Source organism: Arvicanthis niloticus, chromosome 18 (assembly GCF_011762505.2).
Source record: "Arvicanthis niloticus isolate mArvNil1 chromosome 18, mArvNil1.pat.X, whole genome shotgun sequence".
NCBI classification, from domain to species: Eukaryota; Metazoa; Chordata; class Mammalia; order Rodentia; family Muridae; genus Arvicanthis; species Arvicanthis niloticus.
Window position 1 is genome coordinate 1,475,116 of NC_047675.1, and position 24,727 is coordinate 1,499,842.

General features: G+C 39.2%; 1 protein-coding gene across 6 annotated transcripts in view; it reads right to left on the reverse strand.

The window, feature by feature from the left end:
* The window catches only part of Large1 (LARGE xylosyl- and glucuronyltransferase 1), a 425,417-nt gene that overhangs the window by 181,975 nt on the left and 218,715 nt on the right, over positions 1-24,727 (reverse strand). For all 6 annotated transcript variants that reach the window (XM_034522395.2, XM_034522396.2, XM_076915421.1 and 3 more), the window contains one exon: positions 18,015-18,138. In XM_034522395.2, coding sequence (XP_034378286.1) covers positions 18,015-18,138 — 124 coding nt within the window. The remainder of the gene's footprint in view (positions 1-18,014; positions 18,139-24,727) is intronic.

Genomic DNA, 24,727 nt, shown 5'->3' on the forward strand with positions numbered 1-24,727 from the left:
AGGAATGGGGGGCATGTAGTCACTGGAGTCCCTCCAGCTCCTAGAAAAATCAGTTTGAGAGATCTCTTAGCTGACTTCCAAGTTCTGTGCTTGCCATAACCACTCTGACAAGTCTAACTTCTTAGACTCAGTCTCCTGATTCTTAGAGCAGGGTGAACTATGGAATAGACATATTGCATGAGATTCATAAAAGCATCAAATGAGGAAGGAGAACCAAGGCACCCAGAACAATGTGTGCCTCAAGGTATGAGCCAAAGAAGAACTTTAAAAATAGCTAGGAACACATGTTCTGCAGTCTATCTGGCCTTGATGTTAGCCATGGATAACTAATTAGTTGGTCTCTTTGGGAAAGTGTTTAAAACTTTATGAGTTTCATTCAACTGTTAAAATGATAGGAATGCTTATGGTACACCCTCTCCAGAGTATGAACATTGTGGTGCTTCATGTAAGCCCTGAGTACTTCTTTTCCTCCTAACAACACTAAGGGCAACAGATGTGGCAAGACCTGTACTTACTACGTTGCTTTCTATATTTGTGGGTATTTCCCTTTGTCAGTATAAAAGAACTTTGAGAGGCTTGGAGAATGGCTTAGTCTAAAGATCGATACATATAATAAACATGAGTACCTGAGTTCAACTGCCTAGAATCCTTGTAAAAAAAAAAAAAAAAAAAAAACCACTAGGATGGCACACATCTGTCAGGCAGGCAGAGATTCGGCTACGGCTCAATATCTTGTCAGTCTAGCTGACTCAGCTCCAAATTCAGCGAGAGATTGTCACAAAAGAATAAAGTGAAAAGTTACTGAAGACTTTCAAGGTGAACTACTGCCCTCCCTTGACACATTCAAATGTTTCTTTATATGTACATATATACAGGAGCATTCTGGGGAAACCTAGTGAGGTTCTGGTGCTGTGGAGGAACCAGATACCAACACTAGTGATCTAGAGACATTCACTTATAGACAATGCTTAGTGTCACTTCGTGAGACACACGCATCACAAGCAGCAACAGCTATTGATCATCTTACAGGCTTACCCATGATAGAATTTGGGAACTTTGCCAGACAGATTCTTCATAAGGCTGTGCACAAGAAGGCAGTGAAATCTCCAGTTATTTGAGTCTGGATTTGGGTGAAAAGATCTGATCCTGTCACAAGGTGATCCTATCAGACAGTGTGGCTCACTCACACTGCACGCTAATAGGAAGACTCTGTCCCTCAACACCTGGGCCACCCTACAAGCTGCACAAGTGTTAACATGGCAGCTGGCTTTCCCAGAGTGAAGAGTCCAAGGGAGGAGATGGAAGCCAGCATGTCATCCAGGAGCAGGCCTCAGAAACAACATGGTGCTATTTTTCACTATCTCTCCAGTCACACAGGTATAGTATGGCAAAGGACAGGACAATGGCATGGATACTAGATACTAGAGGCTCCATTGAGAGCCATCTTGGAAATAAGCTCCTAGATCTGTAATTACAGAATAGAACGAACTGTGCTGGGATAAATGCTGAGTATGTGCATAGCAGCCATCTGGAAGAAAGACAATTGAAAGGGAGGGGCATGAAGGAGATGTCTGGAGGAGATGAACTTTCAATTTGGCCTGCAAAACTGTGCTGAAAGTGGAATTTCTCAAATTGCTGAAAGACAGAAGATAGAAGAGGTGCTATTATTGAAGGCCCAGAATATAAACGGTTTATATTCACAGCCAAGCATGTGAACACACATGACTGTGTGTGTTTCTGTAAAGTAACTATCATTTGATACTTTTCTAATATTCATGAGTACTGTATGTGTACACAATGTCAGCAAGTGTGCCAGTATGTGTATGTCAGAATGTGAATGTCAAGAGAACTTGTGAAGTCACTTTTCTTTCCCTGTTTATGTCCCTTTGCCCATTAAGTCATTCACAGCCAAAGTCTGTCCAGAGGTTGGAAGTAGTAAAGGAACACATGGAAAGGGTAGAAAGTTGCAAAGTATTTATGCACTACTAAAGACTATGGGGCAATACTCTAGAAAGAGAGTGAAAAATGAAAGAACTCATACTAGAAGACTGATCCAATCTCATCTGTGTTTTTGGAATGCATGCTTTACAGATTAAATAAAAGTGGCAAAAGGAAACTCAAAGTATCAGAAGGACCATGAAGGGTTATTCATCTGGAAAAAAAAAGTACCAAAAAATGCAGACTCCTGGGATCATCCTAGATTTATTAGGTTTGGGTAGGGCCCAAGAATCTGTAGCTTTCTGTCAGCATTGTAGGTGATTCTAATCTCTACAGATTATAACCTAAGTAACTCTAAGCAAAGGAAATCCCAAAACAAGCACTAGTCTATCCTTTATTGGCTCACTCTGAACCCCAATTAGCTCAGTGTTAAGAACAGATCATTGACAGCTTTTGAGGCACAGTGTCCCATTGAAAGCTTATAGTGGTCTGGAAGTACAAGAAGAGAGGATGTTTCTAAAAACTAGTAACAAGTGTGTTGAGATAGGCTCTGGAGTTGCTTCCCATCTCTTATGACATCTCAAACTTAGAAATGCTATTTCAATACAAGTAGCCAAAGTTTGGTGATTTTTTTAGAAACCAACACCAACTGAAATGCTGACTGCTATGGCTCACATCTTCCAACATCACCATCTTTGAAAGGAACTTTGCAGAACCTCAAAGTTTGTCATTATAGGTGACAAAGCATCAAGGGGGACTTACTTAATGCATACTCACAACTTAAGTCTTGCTGGCTTGTACATAAAAGCCACAGAAGCCTACTAGGAAACCACACTCTGTGAATATAAACCATCCTGGAAGGGCAGAGGCTCAGTGAGCCAAGAGGAACACGATGCCAGACACTCCTGTCTTCTGTGCACAGAGTCCCTCTTATCACATTTCAGTCTCAGAAGGATTCTGTTTAGATCTGTGGAGCTTGATAAGATTGGTCACTGGAGCATTCACTGACTGCTTGCACCCTCTTTCCCACTTCACTTTCTGAAATAGAGCTCTGCTCAACACCTGGAGTTCTGATTTGTGAACTGGACTTTTGCAGTTATTTAATTTCTTGAAATATTGCTGCCTTTTCAAGTAATAGATTTTTCAATGCACTATGGATAGAAAATTACATTAGCTCCTGCATCCCATGGACTTAGCATTTTTAGAAGCTGCAGTTCTTAGCACAATGCATAGTGTATGTCTGTCTACACACACACACACAAATACACACACACACACACACACACACACACACACACACACACACATTATGGCTGGGCACAGAGAGAACACTCTGCAAATAGTTTCAAAGTGAACCAATGCAGTGACATACACAATTCTGGCTAAAAATGATAAAGACCCAGCTAAGTTGGTAGAGCACTTGCCTAGCATGCATGAAGCTTTAAGACTTCATGCTCACCCAGCACCAAACACACCAGGTGTGTATGATGCTGCATTCCTGATATGCTAGCACTGAATAAGTGGAAGCAGGGAGATTCAACATTCAATGAAATCCTCAGTTACACAATGAGTTTGAAGTCAGTCTAGCCTACAAGAGATCCTGCATCAAAAGTAAACAAATGTCCAAATAAATAAATCCATGGCTTACTGAGTGACTTCTCTTCCATAGATTCAATCATGCTTTCAACCAACACTAAAGTGACGTTTAAGCCTGATGTGTCAGGATTCTGACTCAAGGGAGAAGTGAGAGTTTCAGGAGACCTAACAGTATTTTTGTAAGATGTTTAGTACAGGAGTGGGTACAGGGCATCTAGTATATAGTTCCAATTCTAAGCCAGATGGTCAGTCTTTGACAAGTCTACCTCAGAGCTTAGTTTTAATAATAAGTGTGTAGGTGCATGTGTGAGTTGACCTGAACTGTGACCTGGGTCCAAGAGTGTGGTCAACAGAGAAAATACAAAGGTTAAATTGTCCACCCCAACATAAGCTTTAAGTTGTACCCACAGTTAATTTTCAGAAATATAGCTGTCTACTGATCACATAAGATTGTGTGTAATATGTGTGCAATTTTATGTGTACATTTGAATATACACACACATAAACACTTCTAGAACTGGAATCAATTCTTGCTGAAAGTAGTATGAATGAAGAAGGTAATCATCCTATAATAAAAGTAATGAATGATGGGGTACTTTCAGTGTACCTCATGATACATAGTCTTAAGAAGAGCATACTCTGCTTTGTACAGGGGTAGAAAAAAATCAGTCATTCTAATGGTTTGATATTAAAATCTTACTGCAGAAGGCAGTAAGTAGTTGAATTAGCAGACACATTAACTCCTTCTAAGAGATGAAATCATTTTAAAAAGAAGCTAAGTGGGGCTGGTGAGATGGCTCAGTGGTTAAGAGCATTGGCTGCTCTTCCGGAGGTCATGAGTTCAAATCCCAGCAACCACATGGTGGCTCACAACCATCCCGTAATGAGATCTGATACCGTCTTATGGGGTGTCTGAAGACAGCTACAGTGCACTTACATATAATAAATAAAAACATTAAAAAAAAAAAAAAGAAGAAGCTAAGAACTGATCTTACTATTATCTCAAACATTTTAATCCTAACTTTAAAGTTTTCCTTCAGACTACTTACAGTATGGCTATATTGACATTTACACTCTATAACAGGCTCTTTCCATTTATATGATGTTTGGCAAAAAAAAAAAAAAAAAATAGATGTTGAGGATAGCTAGCTGTCTAGGTGGAGAATTTACCATCAAGGAGAATACAGAAGGAAAAAGAATATCATCCTTAGAAGGCTCAATAGTAAAACCTAGTTGGGGTGTGGCATAGGGGTGGAGTACTTGGCTAGAACACACAAGGTTCTTGATTTTATCCTCAGCACAAAGCAGAAAAAAAAAAAAAAAAAAACCAGAATAGGCACAGCACATAAAACAAAAGAATTCCATTGTTCCTTCCCTTGAGTTCTTTACTAATCAAGGAACTTTCCAACGGCCTCATCCTTAGGCCATGAGATGTGCCTATAGATAAAGGTCCTTGCTCCAAGGCTGAAGACCTGAATCCAGTCCCTAAGACACATGATTAGCCGGAGAGAAACAATTCAATTCCCGATTTATCCTCTGACCTTGATATCTGTATAATAGCAAGTATGTGCCTACCCGCACAGACACTGATACAGAAGTAAATAAAAATGTAAAAAGAGTTTACCTAACTCAAGTGATTATCTAAACATTAATTATGCTGTCCAATTTTGTAAAACAAGGGAAGAATAGCAAAGGTGGACTGTTTCCACACCTCAGGAGAATAACTAACAAGAAGAGCATATTATTGTATTTAAGAACAATAAGGCAGCATTTATAAAATGTTTGCTATGTAAGAGACAATATTATAAGGCAATTTACAAATATTAACTTCCCCACTACACAATAATCATGAAGCAGATGCCAAGTAATCACACAATTATAAAGAGCTATAGGAGCTGGGATTGAAATATCATATATGTTTCTTGTGAAGCTCTTAATACTTGTAGAAACTGATTCAAGTAGGATGCCCAAATGAGTAATGGGAAGTACAAGCAATAAATAAGTTCTCAGTACAGTCCTGGGACGGGGCAACAGGTTGAAAACTGGATGTCAAGTCTGAAAATGTGACGTATATAAACGTGCTTGCATTTTAGCATTTACCTCAGGGTAATACCAAATACCAACAACAAAAAGACCTTTTATATAAATATGATCATGTCTTCAGTATCTGTAGGACTATAAGCAGCAGGTAACATTCTATTAAGAAAAATATGAAACAAAACAATCAGAAAAGGAAAAATAAAACCCACATTATACGGTCCCAAATTATAAAGTGCTCTCAAGCCTGTCCTTCACAACTTAGCCAGTGTGCCATCCAGCCCTCTGGGACTCGGTCCAGCGTCCACATCTGAATAGTATAACTGCTGGCCTGCAGCACATGTGCCTTAGAGTTTGGGAATTCTTCTACAGGTAAGGTTGAAGTCAAAACCCATTTCTTCCCTAAAATCAAAAATTCATTATTAGTATTGCAACTTGGTCTGGTTCAGTGGACACAGAAACAGGGGTGGCTCCCAGAACCAACAGGTTATTAACACCAACAAGTGATTCTTCTATACAATCAAGCTTGGAGGTCACACTTGGAGAAAAGAATTGATGCATCAGCCCTAACAACAAACTATGTAAAAACAAGACTAAATTAATGGATGTAGCTTTGAAAACTATAGGTGGTTGTGTTTTGTTTTTCATTTTCCTACACATACTGCAAATCCCTATATAGTTTGTATTTTTTAATTCCCTGGGAATATTGAAAGCGATCTCTATGTGGAAGCACTTGGAACAATGAAATACGTCCTGAACTTAGTTTGAAAACACATTTCTGAACCGTGGATCTCAGGTCCTTCATCTGAGATACACAAAAGTCCCAGCTTGTTCTGTGAGACCTACAAACAGAAAGCTGTGTATGAAGTGCTGAGCAGACTGTCTCCTAAGTCAGCATGCATATACACTGTCAGTTGATTCTGAGTCAAGAAGGGATATTTCATTAGGTAACAAGTGAAATAAAGGGCCTGATCACACTAAGCAAGCAAAGAACTTGAGTCCTTATCGTATTTGTCAGCTCTCATGATTTCCCGTCCTTGGTTATAATGGCTGGTTTTTAAGGGTAGGTTTTTATGTATTATGTAAAAGTAATGTAAAGGCAGTGAGCACCCTCTGGAATACAATGTACGTTAAGTAATAACACTGTATTAATAATAATAGGGGACGAGAAAGGGGAGTTTCAGCAGGGCTATTATGCCTGAGAATAAGATGTTGATCATCGCTTGCTATTTTTCTCTTCAAACATATTATTTAACCAGTAGTGAATGGATTTAAAACCCACTGGGGTTCCTGAATTCAGCCTGGCTGAGTAGTTAAATCCATTGAAAATATCTTAGATGAGTTTTAGCCAAGGGAACAGTATATACAAAACTATATTTAATAGGTCATATTTTGCAGATTTTTGAAAAATTATTCTGAAGATAGTAATAGTAATACTAATAACATCTATACCACATGTTACAGTCTCACTCTCACTCCAACTTCTCATCTATCTTAGCAAATTCTTCTTGAAATAATTATGAGAACTGGGTAAGCAAGGGCATCCCATCTCTATCTAACCTGGACAATGTGTACTGAAAACACTGCAGACCCAAGCTGCAAAGGTAGTAAGTAGTAGAGATAAAACCATCTGATCCTCCACACAGTCATTGTAATTAGGCAGAGGGCGTTTCTTATACTGCAGCCTAAAAACCTTAGGAAAGGGAATAAGGAAAAACAGAGCCAGCTGGCCTTGAGGCACTACCTTTTGTTTTTCAGCTAAGAAATGCATTAGACAGATACACACCTTCTTCCAGAATCAAGCTGGTGACATGAAATGAACAGCTGAAAATCTTGCAGTGTTTCCTGAATCTGCGATCTGAAGCTTTCTTTGGGATTACCTGGCTTATGTCCTACACTTCAATTAGAAAACAAAGGAAATCTAGTCCTGGGGCAGCCAGCTGGGCTAAGTAGCATGCACAGAAATCATAATAGAGAACATAGCACATGTACCCAGTTAAAGCAACATTGTACTTCATATAACTGGTTTTACAAAAAGACATAATCTACTTTTTGCTCTCCAGGTTCAGTGTTTGAATCCTATCCCCTCTGAAGTCAAGGTAGACAGCATTTTTCTAGACAACAGAGTCACCCCATTGTTTTAAGATCCTGATGTGGGGGTGACTTGAAACTATTTGGCAAAGTTTAGAGATGTTTTCAGTTGTCAAAGTGTGTGTGTGTGTGTGTGTGTGTGTGTGTGTGTGTGTGTGTGTGTTATTACAGGGGAGCTATGGGGCGAGACCACGGCTGGGTTCTCAGTAGCCTCAGAAAGGACATCTTTAACCATGAATAATTAATTGCCAGACCCAAATAGTGGGCTAAGGAGCCTTATTCAAAGGGGCTGCTGAAAACCTATATAGACATAGAAACACACACACACACACACACACACACACACACACACACACACACACACACACACGTGCGAACATACACACAGCCTTTTTGATCCTGGTAAGATAATCAACTGTTTCATGTTTGTTACCCAGTGGAAACTTTTTCATTCTCTGGAGGTAAAGAAATACTTTCAAGAGGAAAGGAGGCAAGAGTCAAAATACAAGCCGATGTTCTGTGCCCCAGAAGGGACATAAGGTTTGGAAGAACATTGTTATCCAGTAACTGGTACGAAAAGACTTGTCTTGGAGGGAGACAGTGAGTGACGCCTCCTTTCATTGGCCCTCTCCCAGCTAGTCAGGCTGCAGCTTTCTGCTAGAGCTCAGCCCTGCAGATAAGTGTCACCTTAAATTCCACATTGAAACAAGGTCTGTGAGCCCCAGGGACTGGGAAGCTTCCTCAAGGATGCCACCCAAGTGATTGTTCTGAGGCATCTGAATACCAGATGTTAAGAGCACAGGGACATTTGCTCTGCAAAAAAAAATAGAGAGGAGAGGTTTTTGATGGGGCCTAGTTACAGGATATGCCACAGTGAATCCACCTATTCCTGTGTGTGCATGTGTACATGTACATATACAAATATATGGATGTCGGTACAGTTGTAACAGGTATCAGCCTGTTTCTGCCTCCCTAGTATTGGGATTTTAAGTTTGTGACACCACACCCAGTTTATTGCATGTATTCTGGGAATCAAAGTCAGGTTCTCAAGGTAAACACTTTATTGACTATCTCCCCAGTTCCCTTCACCTGTTCCAATGAGGTACTATGTCTCTGATCTTTCTATATACACCATTATTTCAGAAATAATGAAATACATAATAGATGAGCATATTCCTCTGTTAGACATTCTATTAGTCAGGGTATATGAGATGATCTTTTTCTTACATAGAGAATACGAAGACTAAGAGGAAATAAAAGTCAGAGTCTTAGTTCATCCACCATGTGTGTTTGAGTGAATGTGTGCCTGCTTTATATTAATCATGACCCTGCATCTCCTTCTTAGATCACCGAACATACTGCCCGAGCTGGCCTCCAACAGAGTAAGTCTAGAGAACATCAACACAATTTATTTTCTCTTGGTTTATCCACCAAGACATCTACCTTCAAAACCCATCCCTTCAATGCATTTTTAAAGCTGATGTTACAGAGACTAGGATGATCCCAGGGTCTATAGCTGTCATTCTGTTGAAAGTTGATCAGTAATAAAACCAGAACTCTAAACAGGTGAACAAAGACCATCCGTCTTACTGCCACATGCTGTATAGTTTGAAGAAACTCATTTTGTACTCAGTTCTGAACCTATAAAATTAAGGTTCAATTTTCTAAATATGAGGGTAATTTTCTTTGTACTGAGTGGACACTAAGCACACTTCTCTCACCTTTTTTTCTCTCACTGGTGAATCTGTACACACAGGAGATCCTTAAGCACACCTTCTGTGGTCCTTACTCATCATTCTAACATGTAAAGCATAGTTCTTTCAAAGAAGCTCTGAGTTGAGTGGAGGTTACATTTGGGGCTTGCTTCTTAAAGTATACACACTCTGACTGTATTCATGCTGAAAGCTAGAAAAATCTTGAATGAATTTGGGTGACAATTTTAGGTTTGGTTATTCTGCATACTGTCAATTGATGAGAATCTTCATTTTAAAGGAGAGGTTTTGTTTAATCTCTAACTGAAATGTTCACTGAGTAGTGAACACTGATCAATGAGCTCACTAGCTCAGGGATCATTCATTTCCAATATGTATATGGTATTCATCAGTAAGGAAAAGGTCCTGAATTACATCATTGCTATAGGTGGAGCATCTGATGTCTTCTGCTTCACTTAATTAAAAGGTCCTAATTTCTAAAGATTTTCATTGTGTTATCCCAACAGCCTCATCTCAGAAGAATAAGTCCCAATCAGCCAATCATTCAGACAAGCAACACCTCCATCCTCAGTTTCATGGCTGAAACAGCCACTCCTCAAATTCAACACAGTCTTCTGCCCATCAAACCATATACGCAAAGGCTCTGCTTACTAAAAACGTACTCTCCTTTTCATCTTGCTTTCGTCTTTAAACTCTAAAGTCAATTATGCCAACCATACTTGAATCCATGAGGTTGGTTCTAATTCAAAATATTAGCAGGTGGGGTGTGTGGCCCAAAAAGTTGTATAAGGTCTATAAAAGCTGGAGTTCATATTGTCTCCCATGTCTGCTTAGTGGTAATCTAGTACTGGTTTTTTGTTTGTTTTGTTTTCTTTAATTAATGCTTCACTAATAAGATGATGATTTTGAAAACACATGGGGAACTCAGGCACATGAAAGCCTTTCATTCTTCAAGTAGCTGAGCTATGATCAGGATGATCACAGGTACAGAGAACTGGAAAGTGCTCAAGATGGAGCCAAAGTATTTTCAGGCACTGGATAGCTTCAAATGAGTTTAGTAAATCTCTGAACTCAAACCCATGATATCTCCAGAAGGGAATGGGCCCAGGAAAAATTGTGACATATGCAACAAGAAGATCCTCAGTCATAGAGATGAGAAATGGGTGACAGAAGCCATTCATGAAAACATAGCTCAAAGACATATTTAAGTTGTATGACAAGTCTGTACACTGGCCTTTGTGTTTTGCTTCAAGAAATAAATAAGGGAGAAGAGAAAATGTCTTAGATAGACAAAATCTTTGAGAAGGCAGATGATTGGCTCAATTCTGCATAGCTATAGAGATACAACTTTTAAGGGGTGATTTGGAACCATGTTTCACTCTAAGAGCTGGGCACAGGCCAGAGTTACAGTCCTTGTTCACAAAAGTTCTCATGCTCTAATGTAGAAAGTGACTGTGCTTTCAGATGAATCAAGTATATATCTCCACTAGGTCTTCAGTAGTACATGACCTAATAAACACAGTCAGAAAGATGAAACTCAAGGCAAACAACTCTGTGAAAAATTCTAAATAGAACAAGGATTCTCTGAAAGGAAATGATATCAAATCATTGGAAGTATTCAAATAAAGATGAACTAATCATCTATGTATCAAATAATACATGAAAATATGAACTTATATCAGAGGACGGCCATGTTCTTTCCCAATAAAGATTCCATGATTCTCAGAAGGAAACAAGTGCCATTCATGAAAAGGTTTCAATTTAGCTGGATTTAGTGGTGAGTGCCCATAATCTCAGCACTCAGGGTTCAGAGGCCCAGAGGCAGCTAGATGTTTGTAAGCTTAAGAACAAATTGGTCTTCACAGGCAGTTAGTTTAAGGCCAGCCAGAGCTACACAATGAGACCCTGTCACAAAGCAAATGAAAGGGACGAGAAAAAGCTTGATATATAAAGAATATAATTTGCTAAGTTCAAAATGAAGGGAAGATGTGACATAAAGAGATTACTTTAGAAGGCTGATGGAATTTCTGTTGTCTATCTTCATGGTTATATACATCCACTATATAATATCCAGTGACTGGTCTTTTATACATAAAATAAATAATGTTTTTGAGTCTATGGCACTTATCCATCCCTACAGTGTATAGCCTCTGATCTTGTGCTAATTCTCTGTGACAAAGGCCAGAGAAATACCTGTTGGTATGGGAACCAGACCTACTTGTCAGAAACTGGACCATTAATTCAAGAAGCAGAAAAGCACTACAGAATATGAGTTAATGGCACCTGTCACGGTCCTGCATGTTTTTAACCCATTAGCACTCCTGTAGCAATATGACAAAAAAGGAGGGGTAGGAATAAAAGCCTGTGAACTATTCTTAAAACCAAGCCATGATGCCTGTTCTTTTAATGGTCAGAAATCACCTTGGTAGTGGAAGAGATTAAAGAAGTTACTAATAACTGTCTTCAAATACCAATGTTTCTTGATTTCTGATGGGGTTCTGTATTGATAACACTATTTTAAGAAAAAAAAAACTATTGTAAATCAGAAGTTAATTTATTAATTGAACACAGAAATTGCAGCTGAAAAAACCAACCTGTTAAAGAGCTGTGGCTGTTTTCTCTGGTAGAACAGGGCTAACTGAGCACTACAAGTCTCTACTCTCTGTTGCTACCTCGTAGTACAAGAGGAATATGTTACATGCTTAGCAAGTAAAAGATCCAAATTCCAAATCTCAAGTACACTTTACTGCATAACACTTTTGCACTGTAGTAAAGATGAAATATTGTATGCTAAACTCTCCTGATTAAGGCCTATTTACATGTGACAGACATCCATGTGAGAAGAAAGTTAAGTACCCACAGTAAGCCAAGCACTCATTTCCCAGAATAAAATACCTTTTGTATGCACTGAGACATTACCAATAAAGGGAGCTATAGCTACGGCTTGGAAGACTTAAGAGCTGTGTGTTACTCTGCTTACTTTAGCATGTATCAGAAAACCACAAGCTGTATTTCCCCTCAGGGTCTTCTCTTGGGTACCTCACAGTAGATTAGAACCTGCACAAAAGATGGAACTGTCCAGTCACCGAGGGATATCCAGTCACATCAACTAAAGTACAACAACTACCATCAGTGTGGAACCTCTATACTATAATCCAGGCCTACCTTTCAAAAATCCAAGCCAGATTTTGGGAAAAGGGTCAATATTAGAAAAAATAATTGAGGAGCCCTTGGGTACCTTTCTTGCCTTCCACGCCTAATTTGTTCAAAAAGTTATGAATGTCACGTCTCCTTTAACACAGAAAAAACATGTTTGCTTCATTTCACTATTGTTGAAACTTCAGTGTTCAGAAAATTTATCTTCCTAGGAAATGGAACTGGGTAGGCAGGAGTTCACCTAATAGTCCATGGAGAGGAAGAACAGCAATGTTCTTCTTGAAGGCCTGCAATGGACTGAGAAATTATAGCTATCTAAAGGAACCTCCTCTCTTTCCACAGAAAGCAGCACTAAGGTAATTGGAGATGAGTGAAACAAATTTCCAGAGTCAACTATCAATATTTTCTGCAAACACTGTCTTGAATTCCCCTTCATAACCTCTGTGATGTGGTTAAAGAAAAGGCATCAAGGCTACGCGAAAAGGAGATAATCAGCACCCTCCACTAGATAGGTGAATCATGAAACAGTCACTGCTCCAGCTACTTCCCTTTATGAGCTCAGGATCATTGGTACCCCAGTGGTAAGCATGAATGTGACTATCTGTGCCAGATGGGGCAATATAAAAGGCTAGTAGATATGCAGGGCCTTGTGTAAAAGCTGGCAAGAACCTTTTTGCTGATTTACAGCAAACTAACTACAGTAATGATCATTTAGTTTTGAACAGGGTCCCTGGATAAGACCTCAACATCATCAATAGAGTGGGTCACTTTAATCTGTAACAGAAAGTTCCGTTCCCAGCAAGCCATTAAACTGAGGCTTCATGCTTAATTCATTTGTTTTTCAGGGGCAGTCAGAAAAGAAACAGCATTGACAGCTTGGGGGATCCTTACTTAAGGACATATAGATAATATGTTAGCCTACACAAGAAAGGGAAAGAACAGAGGACAAGAATCAGACATAATGGAGTTAAGACCGGTTTGGGTTTTGAGCCATGCTTACATGTGGCTTCAGAATGTTAAGCTAAGACTCAGAGTTATTTATCTATATAGTGGGGATACTAAACTGACACCATAGAATTGTGGGAATCCAAAGGAGAAGCAGAAACAATCATTCTAAAACATTATCTGTATCATTAGAAACAATATATTCATTCTAAAGGAAATAGATGTTAGAGGTGGCCCATGAGCCCAGGGGCCCCAAAAGACAGGGGATCAAGTAAGTACACCAGGACAAGGGCATCCTTATTTTCTAGTGACAGCAGCCCTTTCCTTCAGATCTAAACTCCATCTGCGCCTAGTGAATTGTACAACTTCCTGTCTTATATCATTTCATTTCAAAAGAGAAAAGTCAAATATCAGCCTTGGCATTTATTAGCTGCCTGATCTTAGGCAAATATTCTGCAGTGCTGGGTTGTAGGCTTATGAATTATCTGTGAGATGGAGGTAATCAAACTTTACTCTCAAACCCAGAGGGTTGTCATGAGAAGTGAGTGACAGTGTCCAGACATCTATAAAGTTCTGTATCAGAATAAATCCCCCATTCTCTCTGGAGGCTCAGAGCGACAAGTTTTCAGCAGAGCTCAGGGCATGGGCTGAGACTCCTGTTTGCAAATCCAAACTAATTGGTCATTCTAGAGAGAAGTCCACCAGCCCATGGTAGTTTTCCAACAGTTTGTTTTTAATCATGTACTCATCCCTCATAAATTTCCTATTCTCTCATACTTCATCTCCAACACAAATAGAGATAATAAGGGACCCTAGGAAGCAGTTCTGAGAAACGCCATTTCCAAGAGCTAATTTCTTGGAGCCATCCATATCAGGGAAGGCTGTCTTATGTGTCTGTAGATAAGCTTTCTGACATACTTGCTGAACACACTAAAGAATACAGTTCATGTCTGCTTCCCTCCTACTCTTCCGCCATATTATCTAAAGGGTAACATAAGAGTGTGTTTTGTTCCTAACAGTTGTCATAGAAAAATATTCATCCTAGTTTCATAGTGAGTTTGAAGCTAGCATGGGATATATAGTGACTTCAAGGCCATGCAGGCTATATAAAGAGACTATATCTGAAAAAGAAAAGTGGGATAGTCAAAAGATAAAAAAAAAATTGCATGCTTCACCTGTTCCAGGACTGATAATGGAATATTAGCTGGTGTATACAAAATCACTATTGCAAAGTCTCAGGCAGGCTGCCCACCCAGACTCCAAAACACACTCAAAAATGTGGTGATTCTCTTTTGTGATCAAAATATTGCCTTGCTTTACTTAATAACCCAGTGCTGCAGTTACTCATGGTGGCCCAGGCCCATAATCCCAGCTACTAGGAAGCTGCAGCAGGATTATCATAGGTCCCACACTAGCCTGGGAAACTTAGTGAGGCACTGTCTGAAAGCAAAAGGTAAAGTGAAAGGTAAGAAAGAGAGCTCAGTTTTATAGTGCATGCCTAACATTTTCCAGACCCCAGGCTAAATCCCGAGAACTAAAAACAAAACAAAGACATCAGTTCTAAATGCACTGTACATCAGGTACTTAGAAATATTTTCTTAACCTACATCCAAAAAGGATCACAAATGGGGGAAAAAAAAAAAAAAAAAAACAGGGAGCAAACAGAAATTAGAAGGGTCTTAGTTACCTTTCTAATACTGTGATAAGACACTAAGACCAAGGCAACATAAAAAAGAAAAGTTCATTTGAGTCTTACAATTTCACAGTAGTAGAGACCATGACATCATGCCCATGACATCATGCCAGGAAGCATGGCAAGGGATAGGCAGGCATGGCACTGGAGCAGTAGATGAGAGCTCACAACTAACAGACATAGAAGCTAATTGGAATGCTGTGGTCATTTGAAACCTTCCTGGATTACCCACTTCCTATAACAAGGCTGAACCAACTAATGCTTCCCAAACAGTTTTTCCAACTGGTGACCAAGTATTCAAACATATGAGTCTGTGGGAGCCATTCTAACCTTCAAAAACAACATGGTACGGAACATTCACCATAGCCTAAGAATTTCCTGAAGAAATGTACGTAATACTACAAACTCAAAGAACAAAGAATGCCCAAGGTGATACAAAGGAGGCAGTTTCCCACAGTAGCACAGGCTCAGGAAAAGAACAGGCAATGACTTAGCAACAAGGAAAGAAAGACCAGGAACAGTCAAAAGAAAAAAAAAAGTCCTGCACAGCTGTGGTCTTGCTCTTAAGGCAATATGGAAACACAAAAGACTTTAAACAAATGACAGGGGTGCCATGCATGAGCTTGCTTTTGTAGAGAATGGATCCTTGCTATTATGCAAGAATAGACCTGAAAAAGAAAATGTGAGAAAAACAGAAGGCAAGAGATGCCAATGTGCAGAGAAAGATCATGAAACTTGGTTAGGGATCCCAGGGCTCAGCTAGGGAGGCAGAGTTCAGATAAGATATGGGGATACACACAGGGAAAGGAATGACAAATCAGTGATGAACAGCTAGGCAGATAAGAGTACCATGAGGGCAGACTCAAGTTGGCAGAGGTGATCATATATAAATGTTTTTCTGTGTGATCACTAGTGCCTTGAAAACATTATGTTCTATATAATGTGTCCATATTCATTATCTTGATAGGATGTGGGATTAGAAATCCTCAGATATAGGAGAGAGCTGGTAACATGTAGGAAAAAAATACAATATCAGGAATCTTCTATACTTCAGGTTCTCTTAGGGACAGATATCCTCCTGCCCTAGACTCCCAGTTTTCTACTACAGAAATGTTCAGCCCCATCTGCGTCCCTCTGTGTTTCTAAACAAGCTATAAGTGGATTGGGACAGGGCAGGGAGAAAGTAGAGTGGTAACTGTGGAGGCAGAGGCAGCCCTCTTGGCAGCTCTCCTCCTAGTCTCTGGTTTCATTTCCCCATGGTATTGCCACTAAGATCCTGGGAGACAAGAATAGATTGCTTTTTACCTTAATTACTACAGCAATTTGCTAAATTTTGTTTTTACCTTTTTAAGAGTGTTAATCAATTTTAGCTCAGAATAGATTGGAAAGGCACATAAATTATGACAATCACCAAATGCAAATTTCTGAACATCTCCATCAACCTCTGAGCTTGAAATATGTGAAAATCAGAAACTCTAGCCTGCATCAACGTGATCCATTTAAAATGCTACTACTCTAAAATGCAATTCTAACGGCTTTGTGGATCTTAGAAGAATCAACCTGCCAGAATCAGCCCCATGCCTAGGAGCCTGGTCCTATCCAAGGTGATCAGAACAGGGCCAAGGTTTTCCTTTAAAGCTCTTAGCTCCTTTAACATAGCAATGTGCTAAACTTACTAGTATGTGAGACACCTACCATGCAACCACCTACTATGCACCAGAAAAAGCTCTCGGCTTCTTACTTCATTAAAGAAATGCTGCTAGACTCCATTGGCAGGCTCTGAATTATACCATAACACAACAGAGTCATTTGTACATTCCATGCTTACAATCTATGTTAGTGTCTTACAAAAAATAAAAAAAAACTAAACACACATATACCTTGTTGTAAGTAAACTTACATTTTGTGTTGGGATACATTCACAGCTACGTGTGGCTGCACTGGGACTAAGGACCATAAATTAGACATGGATGCAAGGGACAAATGACTATAAATTTCCTTGCTTATTCTTGGAAAGAAGAAAAAAATAGCAATGCAACTGAGTATAAAGGATGGGTGAAACCTGACAAGATACCAGAGAAAGTAAGCGTGATAGAGGGAAAGGATGTGCAAAAGACTACAACACTGGAGACAGGGCACCTATCACAGCTTCCCTAATATTTATAACTATGTTAGGGAGAAGTCATAGGAATGACAAAAGATAAGTAAGAAGCAGAGTTGGGAGACAAAATTCACAATCTTTACTTAGATCATGATCCCAATCATCATGGAAGCAAGGTTGCTTTATAGAAGAACTTGAAGCAAAGCAATTAGATGATCACATGTGTTTTATTAGTTAAAATACTCCAAATGTAGTGATCATTCAGGATAATATTCTTGACGCATCAACATATATTCTTTCATCAGAAACTCTTACTTACTCCAAGATTTGGAAGTACAAACTTTCTGTCCCTGAAGAAATAGCCAACATGGGCTGGTGATTGTATTGTGTCTTGTGGCCAGTAAGTAACAGTGCATGGAGTTAAGGCAAGTTCTGTCAGACTCTGAGGTCAACATTCACCTCAAAAGCTAGAGAATGATGATCTACCATTCTACCACAAACAATGTTCAGGCATAAACCAATGTCAGTGAACGTCAGCTTTATAGAGTACCATGGTGGCTAGAATTGAACAGACAAAAGTAGAGTGTGTGTGTTAGGAGATCATTCTTGCTAATGTGTTGCTTAATGATGAAGCCAGATAAGCATAATTATAACCTGAACATTTCCTACTAGGAGCTGAAGTCTCTGTCCTCGCTGCAGTTTATTTAATTACTCCCCACCAAGGCTCCCTTCTTCCCTTCCATACCTTGAGTTCATCAGCATTATAGAAGTCTACTTGCACTGCAGGTACCATCCAGGTCTGGAAGAGTGTAGCCAGGATCTGCTCAGCAATAGAATCAGCAATGAGGTGGAAGTGCAGAGGGTTCCGCCTGTTAAAGGGAGAGGAGGATGCCAGAGGAGCATTAAGGGTCATGATTCTAATTGCAAAATCACCCCCTTCCAAGCAGATAATGTGGGATACTATCGAAGGCCACTGTGGAAGTAAATCAGGTATGTAGCTCTACAGTGCTTCTTGGTGATAATATTAGAACTGCAAGGAAAAAAAGATATCAACCTTGAATTTCTGAGTGTGGATAAGGAAGGACAAAAGAAAGTAAACCGCAATTCTCACATCTGTTATCAAGATGTCTTCATTCTAAAAATTTTTAAGTACGGCATAATTAACAATTATGACAACTTCTGCACCCACCAACTTGACATGCCAGCATTAATGCAAAAACCTAATGAAAAAACCTTACCTTAAACTGGTGTGGGTAGCTGGCAACATACTTCTCCATTAACTCAAAGATAAGTTGTGTTTTGTTCAACAACATGTATTCCTTGGTTCCTTTGATTATGATAACCTAAGACTACCTTGCTATGACTACTTGTTGCTATGACTACCTTGTTATGACCTCCTTGCAAACATCTTTGTTTTAGGAGGTCCAATTCTGCTTTTGTAACCTCTTCTATTTTGCCTACCAAATCTGCCATTTGGAAACCCCCTACTGCTGAGCTATAAAAAACCTTGTCTTCCTCATGTCTCTTAACTCTCACCTTTAGAGAGAGAGAGGACATGTATAAAAGAAGCTAGCTTTAATTAACTGCTTTTTAGAATAAATTTGGCCATGGTGATTTGGGTTGGTAGTCTGTCCCCTTAAATCTTTGGGATTAGCAATAAATACAATTTACCAATCCTTTCTAGCAATAAACAGCCCATCCATCTTCTACAACCCTGCTACATACACTTTCCACTTAGAGGTTCCCAGTTGGAACTCAGGATATAAAGAAATGCACTGGCTTTGACTTATCCTGGTTCTGTTAAAAACTAATAGTGAACTCTGGGAAGTTTCATCTCTAAGTATCAGTTTGGAGACCTTTAAAAAATGTTTGATTATTATTAGTTTTCTTTCTTTCTATCTATCTATCTATCTATCTATCTATCTATCTATCTATCTATCTATCTATCTAAAAATGCTAGGTCTCAAAAGACTACTTTGGTAAAGGGGGCAGAGTAGCAAGAAGGTTTTGCTTCCCTGTTCTCAGGAGTTATTTACCATTTTTTCTTAATAAACATACATTTGCTCTGCTCAGCCTTGTCCTTGCTTCCCATTATTCATTTTAGGCATGAAAAAATGAACTCTGACAACACGGGCTTAGGGTACCTTTGGTGAAAACTACCTGATCTTCAGACATCCTAGATCCCTAAGTTGAGTTCTTAAATAGCCAAGAAAGTCTACGCTATTCTCAAAAATCACACACATCACTTAGATTTGGCATCTAGTAAGGAAAGAAAAAGAAGGGAGCACGGATAAACAAGACTTCACTAAATTAAAAAAAACAAACAAAAAAAACAAGACAGAAACCGGTTGTCCTTGATCACTACAATGTGGAAGGCACAGAGCCTGATCATCCTAGCACCTTCATCACAGCACCCAAAGCCCAAGATCACATGGAAGAAATCCGTGCTGCTGAAGCAAAGGAAGGCAGGAAGGAAGTAAGGAAGGAGAGGAGAGGAAAGGAAAGGGGAAAGGGGAAAGGGAAAGGAAGAAAGGAAAATAAATAGAACTTTTGTGCTTGGAAGGACATAAATAAAGTGAAAAACTTTACTCAAGGGTAGGAGAAAAATGTCAGCAAGTCAGTAACTGATGAGGGATTTGTTAGGATGATAAAGACATTTTACAACACAAACAAAAAAAGACAAGTAAGCCAATTTAAAATCCTGGAGAGGCTCTGAATAGCAAAGATTTACAAATAGTCAATAAGCACATGAAAAGACAATCAATCTCATTAATCCCAAAGGAAATGCAAAATGTAAAAGCACAATGAGATGCACACCCATTAACATGCTTAAAATAAAAACACAATAACTTTGCTGGGGAGGACTCTGAGCCAGTAAAGCATTACTGATGAGATGTAGAAATTTATAAATAAATAAATAAATAAATAAATAAATAAATAAATAAAATGAAATGAAAATTAGCACAGGACCTACTCAGCAATTTCCTCTCCTAGAGACAAACAAAAAAGTGAAAAAGTGTCTCTCTCTCTCTCTCTCTCTCTCTCTCTGTGTGTGTGTGTGTGTGTGTGTGTGTGTGCACATGTACGTATATGCATGTGTGAGTGTACTGCCTGTAATCTAGAAAGTAACTGATATACAAGCAACCCTACTTAAACTCAGTGGGCTAAAAAGAGAGGAGGGGCAGTGGTAAGTTGGTTTTTGCTTTTGCTAGTGTTTTTGTTTTGATTTTAAGCAGCAGAGCTTTTCTGGACTCTTGGTGAGCTGAACTCAGGGACCTAGTGAAAAGAAAGAACTCTACTTCTAGGAGTAAGCATGTCCTTCTCTCCTTTCTTAGAAGTTAAACTGTCAAAGAGGTCAGGGACCTGGCTAGGGTAGCATGCCTATGACAATGGGTTCACCTTAATATAAGGCTATTTTTCTTCCACAAATTCGTGCCTTCTAATGCAGTCCCTATGACCTGCCATTTGGTTCAGTTTGGCTGGGTCCTTCTGTTAGAAATCAGGTGCTTTCCCCATGCTGCCCTCAGGGACTCAGTGCGAGAAGCTACATCACCACCAACTATAGCTGTAAAAGGTCCCCATCATCACAGGCTGCTGTCTAGCTCGCTCGCTCTGTCTGTCTGTCATGTCCCTGCTCAGAGACTATCTTCTGCTCCTTGATCCCCAATATCTTTTTTTTTTTTTTTTGCTTGAAAGTTGTTGCATGACATGATGTCTGTAGCATTCCTTGACACTGATCTACCAAGATAATCTACTGCTGGTGCTGTGTATGTTTTTAATCTAGCTAATGTTTTAAACTTTAGTATGGTTTTTCTAATGCTCCGCTCCTGAGACATGGCTTCCTAGAGGCATAGAAATGAACACCAAACCAGCTTATATTAACTAGTCTCCTACTCCAGGCAGTTGCAACATTTACAGCTTGCTTATGCTGGAGTTTTCCTTTAAACTCCAATAAACTGTCCTCAAGCATCCATTTAAGTTCATTGTCCTTGAGCTTCCATTTATGCTGGTTCTTACGTTTATTACTAAGACTAAGAACACCAAGAGAGGACTCCAATTTTCCAAGTATCACATGATGGATCTGGTGGGAATCCCTAAGATTTCATGACTTTCTTGACTTTTTACTTCTTTAATTGGCAGAAAAAAAAAAAAAATAAGCCCATGCCTACAACCTATAGTCAAAGCCAATATGAGGTTGCCTAAAGCCCAACGGTCACTAAAGTCATGTTAAGCCAGTGGCTCCTGAGTTTTGTCTCATACCTAAATGCAGTAAGCAAATATGGAGTGAGCCCACCAAAAAACAAACAAACAAACAAAAAACAAAACCCAAAACAGCAAGAAAAACTAAGCAAAACAAAAGAAAACAGATTTCTTAAGGACTAAATGAGAGGGGGCTCTGAGGGAAGAATCCCTCCCTTTTGCACTATCAAATGGCATTACTTGAGTATTACGGCATGAACTGACTGGGAATTGAGGGGATCTTTATTTAGATGGGTCATTTTTGAGTATTAGCACACGCTTAGATAATAGGCAACATAAACTCCTTAGCATGCACCATAAACCAACCAAGAGAGTGATCATTCCTTACTCATCCAATCAAGACAGTGGTCCTGCATTCTGGTCTCCTTAGGCCATTTCCTGCCCCAACTCCTTTCTCCTGTAACTTATGTTGTAGGCTATTGATTTGGTCACGTCCAACTTTATTGGCTCCTCAGCTACCACAGAAGCTGCAGCTACTTCTTTTGGGATGTTAACTCCTCTCTCAAAAATAAAAGGTAAATGTGTTAAGAAGGGGTTCAGAAAGAAGGAAATAAGAGTAAAAAAGGGGGTGTATATAAGATTAAAATAGACACTCGTGTATGAAACTTTCAAAGAACAAAAATTAAATAAAAGTGTATATACAATATTCTAGTACAGTCATTCTTACTATCTAAGTAGTAAATATCAAAATAACCATCAATTAAGGATAAATACAGAACAAAACATTCATACATAGAAGCACTGATGCACAAAAAAAAAAAAAAAACAAATGGAAAGAAATTTAGCAGTGTTACGCCATGGAAGAACCATGAAACCTCATTTGGAGGGAAAGAAGACAGTGAGAAGGACTAAATATTACATGATGCACATGGCAACAAAATGTCCAGAGTAGGCAAATCTAAAGACAGAGAACAGATTGATGATCGGTGATGTGTGATGAATGAGAGACTAAGGACAGATATGTGGGCATGTTTACAGAAGGCAATAAAAATGGCCTAATATTCAAAAGCACTGATGGCTAAAAAATGGCAAGTTTATTGAGAATACTAAATGTTTCCCTTTAAAAGCACTGATTGACTATAGCAATATTCCCATCCACATTTTGCTATCTGAGACTGGAATGATAATCCACACTGTGAATGTGGAAGTGAGGTAAACCTGCTTTGCTCAGCTGTTCTTGATCCTTCATTACACCGGGAGGCTTGGCCTGCATGATGCATTGCTCCTAGGTGGGAAAGCTTGCATATGTGCAGGCTGAGCTGTGTTCAGGAGGTATGATCAGTCCTGTAGGTCATAGGAAACACCCTGATAATGCCAGCAGTTAATGAAGACTTCTACAACTCAAGACTAATAAAGGAATGATCTCAGCTAATACACAGGTGGCTTATGAGTTTCCTTTTACCTTTGGCTTCTAATTCAGGAAGATAAGAATGGATTTTAATGATAGTCTGCCACAGTCTGCCAAAGGCTATGAGCCTCTGTCTTCTCTTTTGTTCAAAAGCAAAGGAACACCATTTAGGCAGATGTTAAGAACACATTTACAGCAAAGAAAATTTCACAAATGAAGTTAATATAAACTCACTCACAAGGAATAATCTTCTCAATATACAATTAAAGGCTATTTAGTTTTATAACAGCATCATATCTAAGCTAGATTTTTTTTCATCAGTCTCTAGTTCCAAATATGTTTGAAAAAGTACAGCCTCATACCCATGGGAAAAGGCCTTTTCCTAGAGAGGTGGCTTCGTCCATATTCTAATACCCAGTAGCCTTATTTGCCTGAGTATCAATATCCCCCTGGAGGCAAGGGAATGTTGCATCTCCAGCAGATCCTGAAGACTACACTTTTAATGAGCAACACTTCCGCTGCCTCTGTTTCCTTAACTGGCCCCATGTTCAATGTCAGACTGCAATAAATAGAGCAGTAAAGAAAGTAAAGATTAAATCATTGCTTTTCTCATGCCTCTCCTTGTCTTGCCAGAAAAGTGCCAAAGCTCCCAAAAGGCAACACAAGGCCTGTTTCATTACAATATGTAAGGCTATAGAAGCTGCAATAATCTTTATTGTGTTCACAATACAACAGCAATTTTAGGCAAAGAAAAAAGCCAGTGATGGCAACAGTGGCCCTCAGTGAATTGTTGACACTTATGACTAGTTCAGGAGAATCCCAGGGATTTGGAGTCACAGCATCCTTGAATTGAAGGAGGCTAAATAGTCACTATAAAATGGGCAAATTAAGGGAGAGCTTAATTAATCTCTTTATTAGATCATGGAGATGAGGGAACCTTTCTAGAAGAATCAAGAGGCCATATGCAATGGTGAAAGCATCATGAATTCTAGAGGTTGGCAGAAGCGTATCTAGAACTAATGGATTAGCATCTATTCAGCTGTGATCTTGAATGAGTCACTTAAGCTTTCTGGGCTTGGGTTTTTCTCGAGCTATAGAGATGGTAGAATTTACTGTATTCGGAAAGAAAAATTCAAATTCAATAGCCCACATGGAGCTCAACATGTAAGGAAAAAGATTATTTCCCCTAGTTCCTCCACAGGCATCCATGTGGTCAAAGGAATTTACCTGTCCTAAGTTTAAGTTTAAGACAGTCTGTCCTGTCCTAAGTTTTACTAGAAACACAGATACTAAAGCTTTTAAAACTTTTATATATGAAAGATTCTGCATCACACAAGTACAAATTGCCAGGGGAAAAAAATGATGATGGGCACTGCAACGATGATAACAATGTCTGCACCTCCACCAAAAATGACGATGCAGACTACAAGAAATGGTAATAACATTAAAGGCAGGAAACTCCTTGTTACTTGTGGAGAGTAAAGCAAACTCGGCCCTGTTCGTTAACTAGACATGAGATCTTGAGCAATGGCTTAGTCATCTTGGTCCTCAGCTGTACTGTCTATGAAATAGACAACAGTATCTTTATTAGCAACAGTATCTTTCTTCAGCAGGCACAGAACTGGGAATTTTAGTATCCTGACAACATTTAGAACAGAATTTGTAACAGAGGGAGTATTTGTTGAACAGGAAAACAGGAATCTCTCTGTATATTCTAAGCAGGGCTCTATGGCTGGGTGTGGTGTGGAAGAGCAGATGTATGCTGACTGCCTGGAAGCACAGCTCCACAGGGCTAAAGCGAAAGGACAGTCAAAAAACATGTTGGCCCACTTGCTTTGGTCATGTCCTAT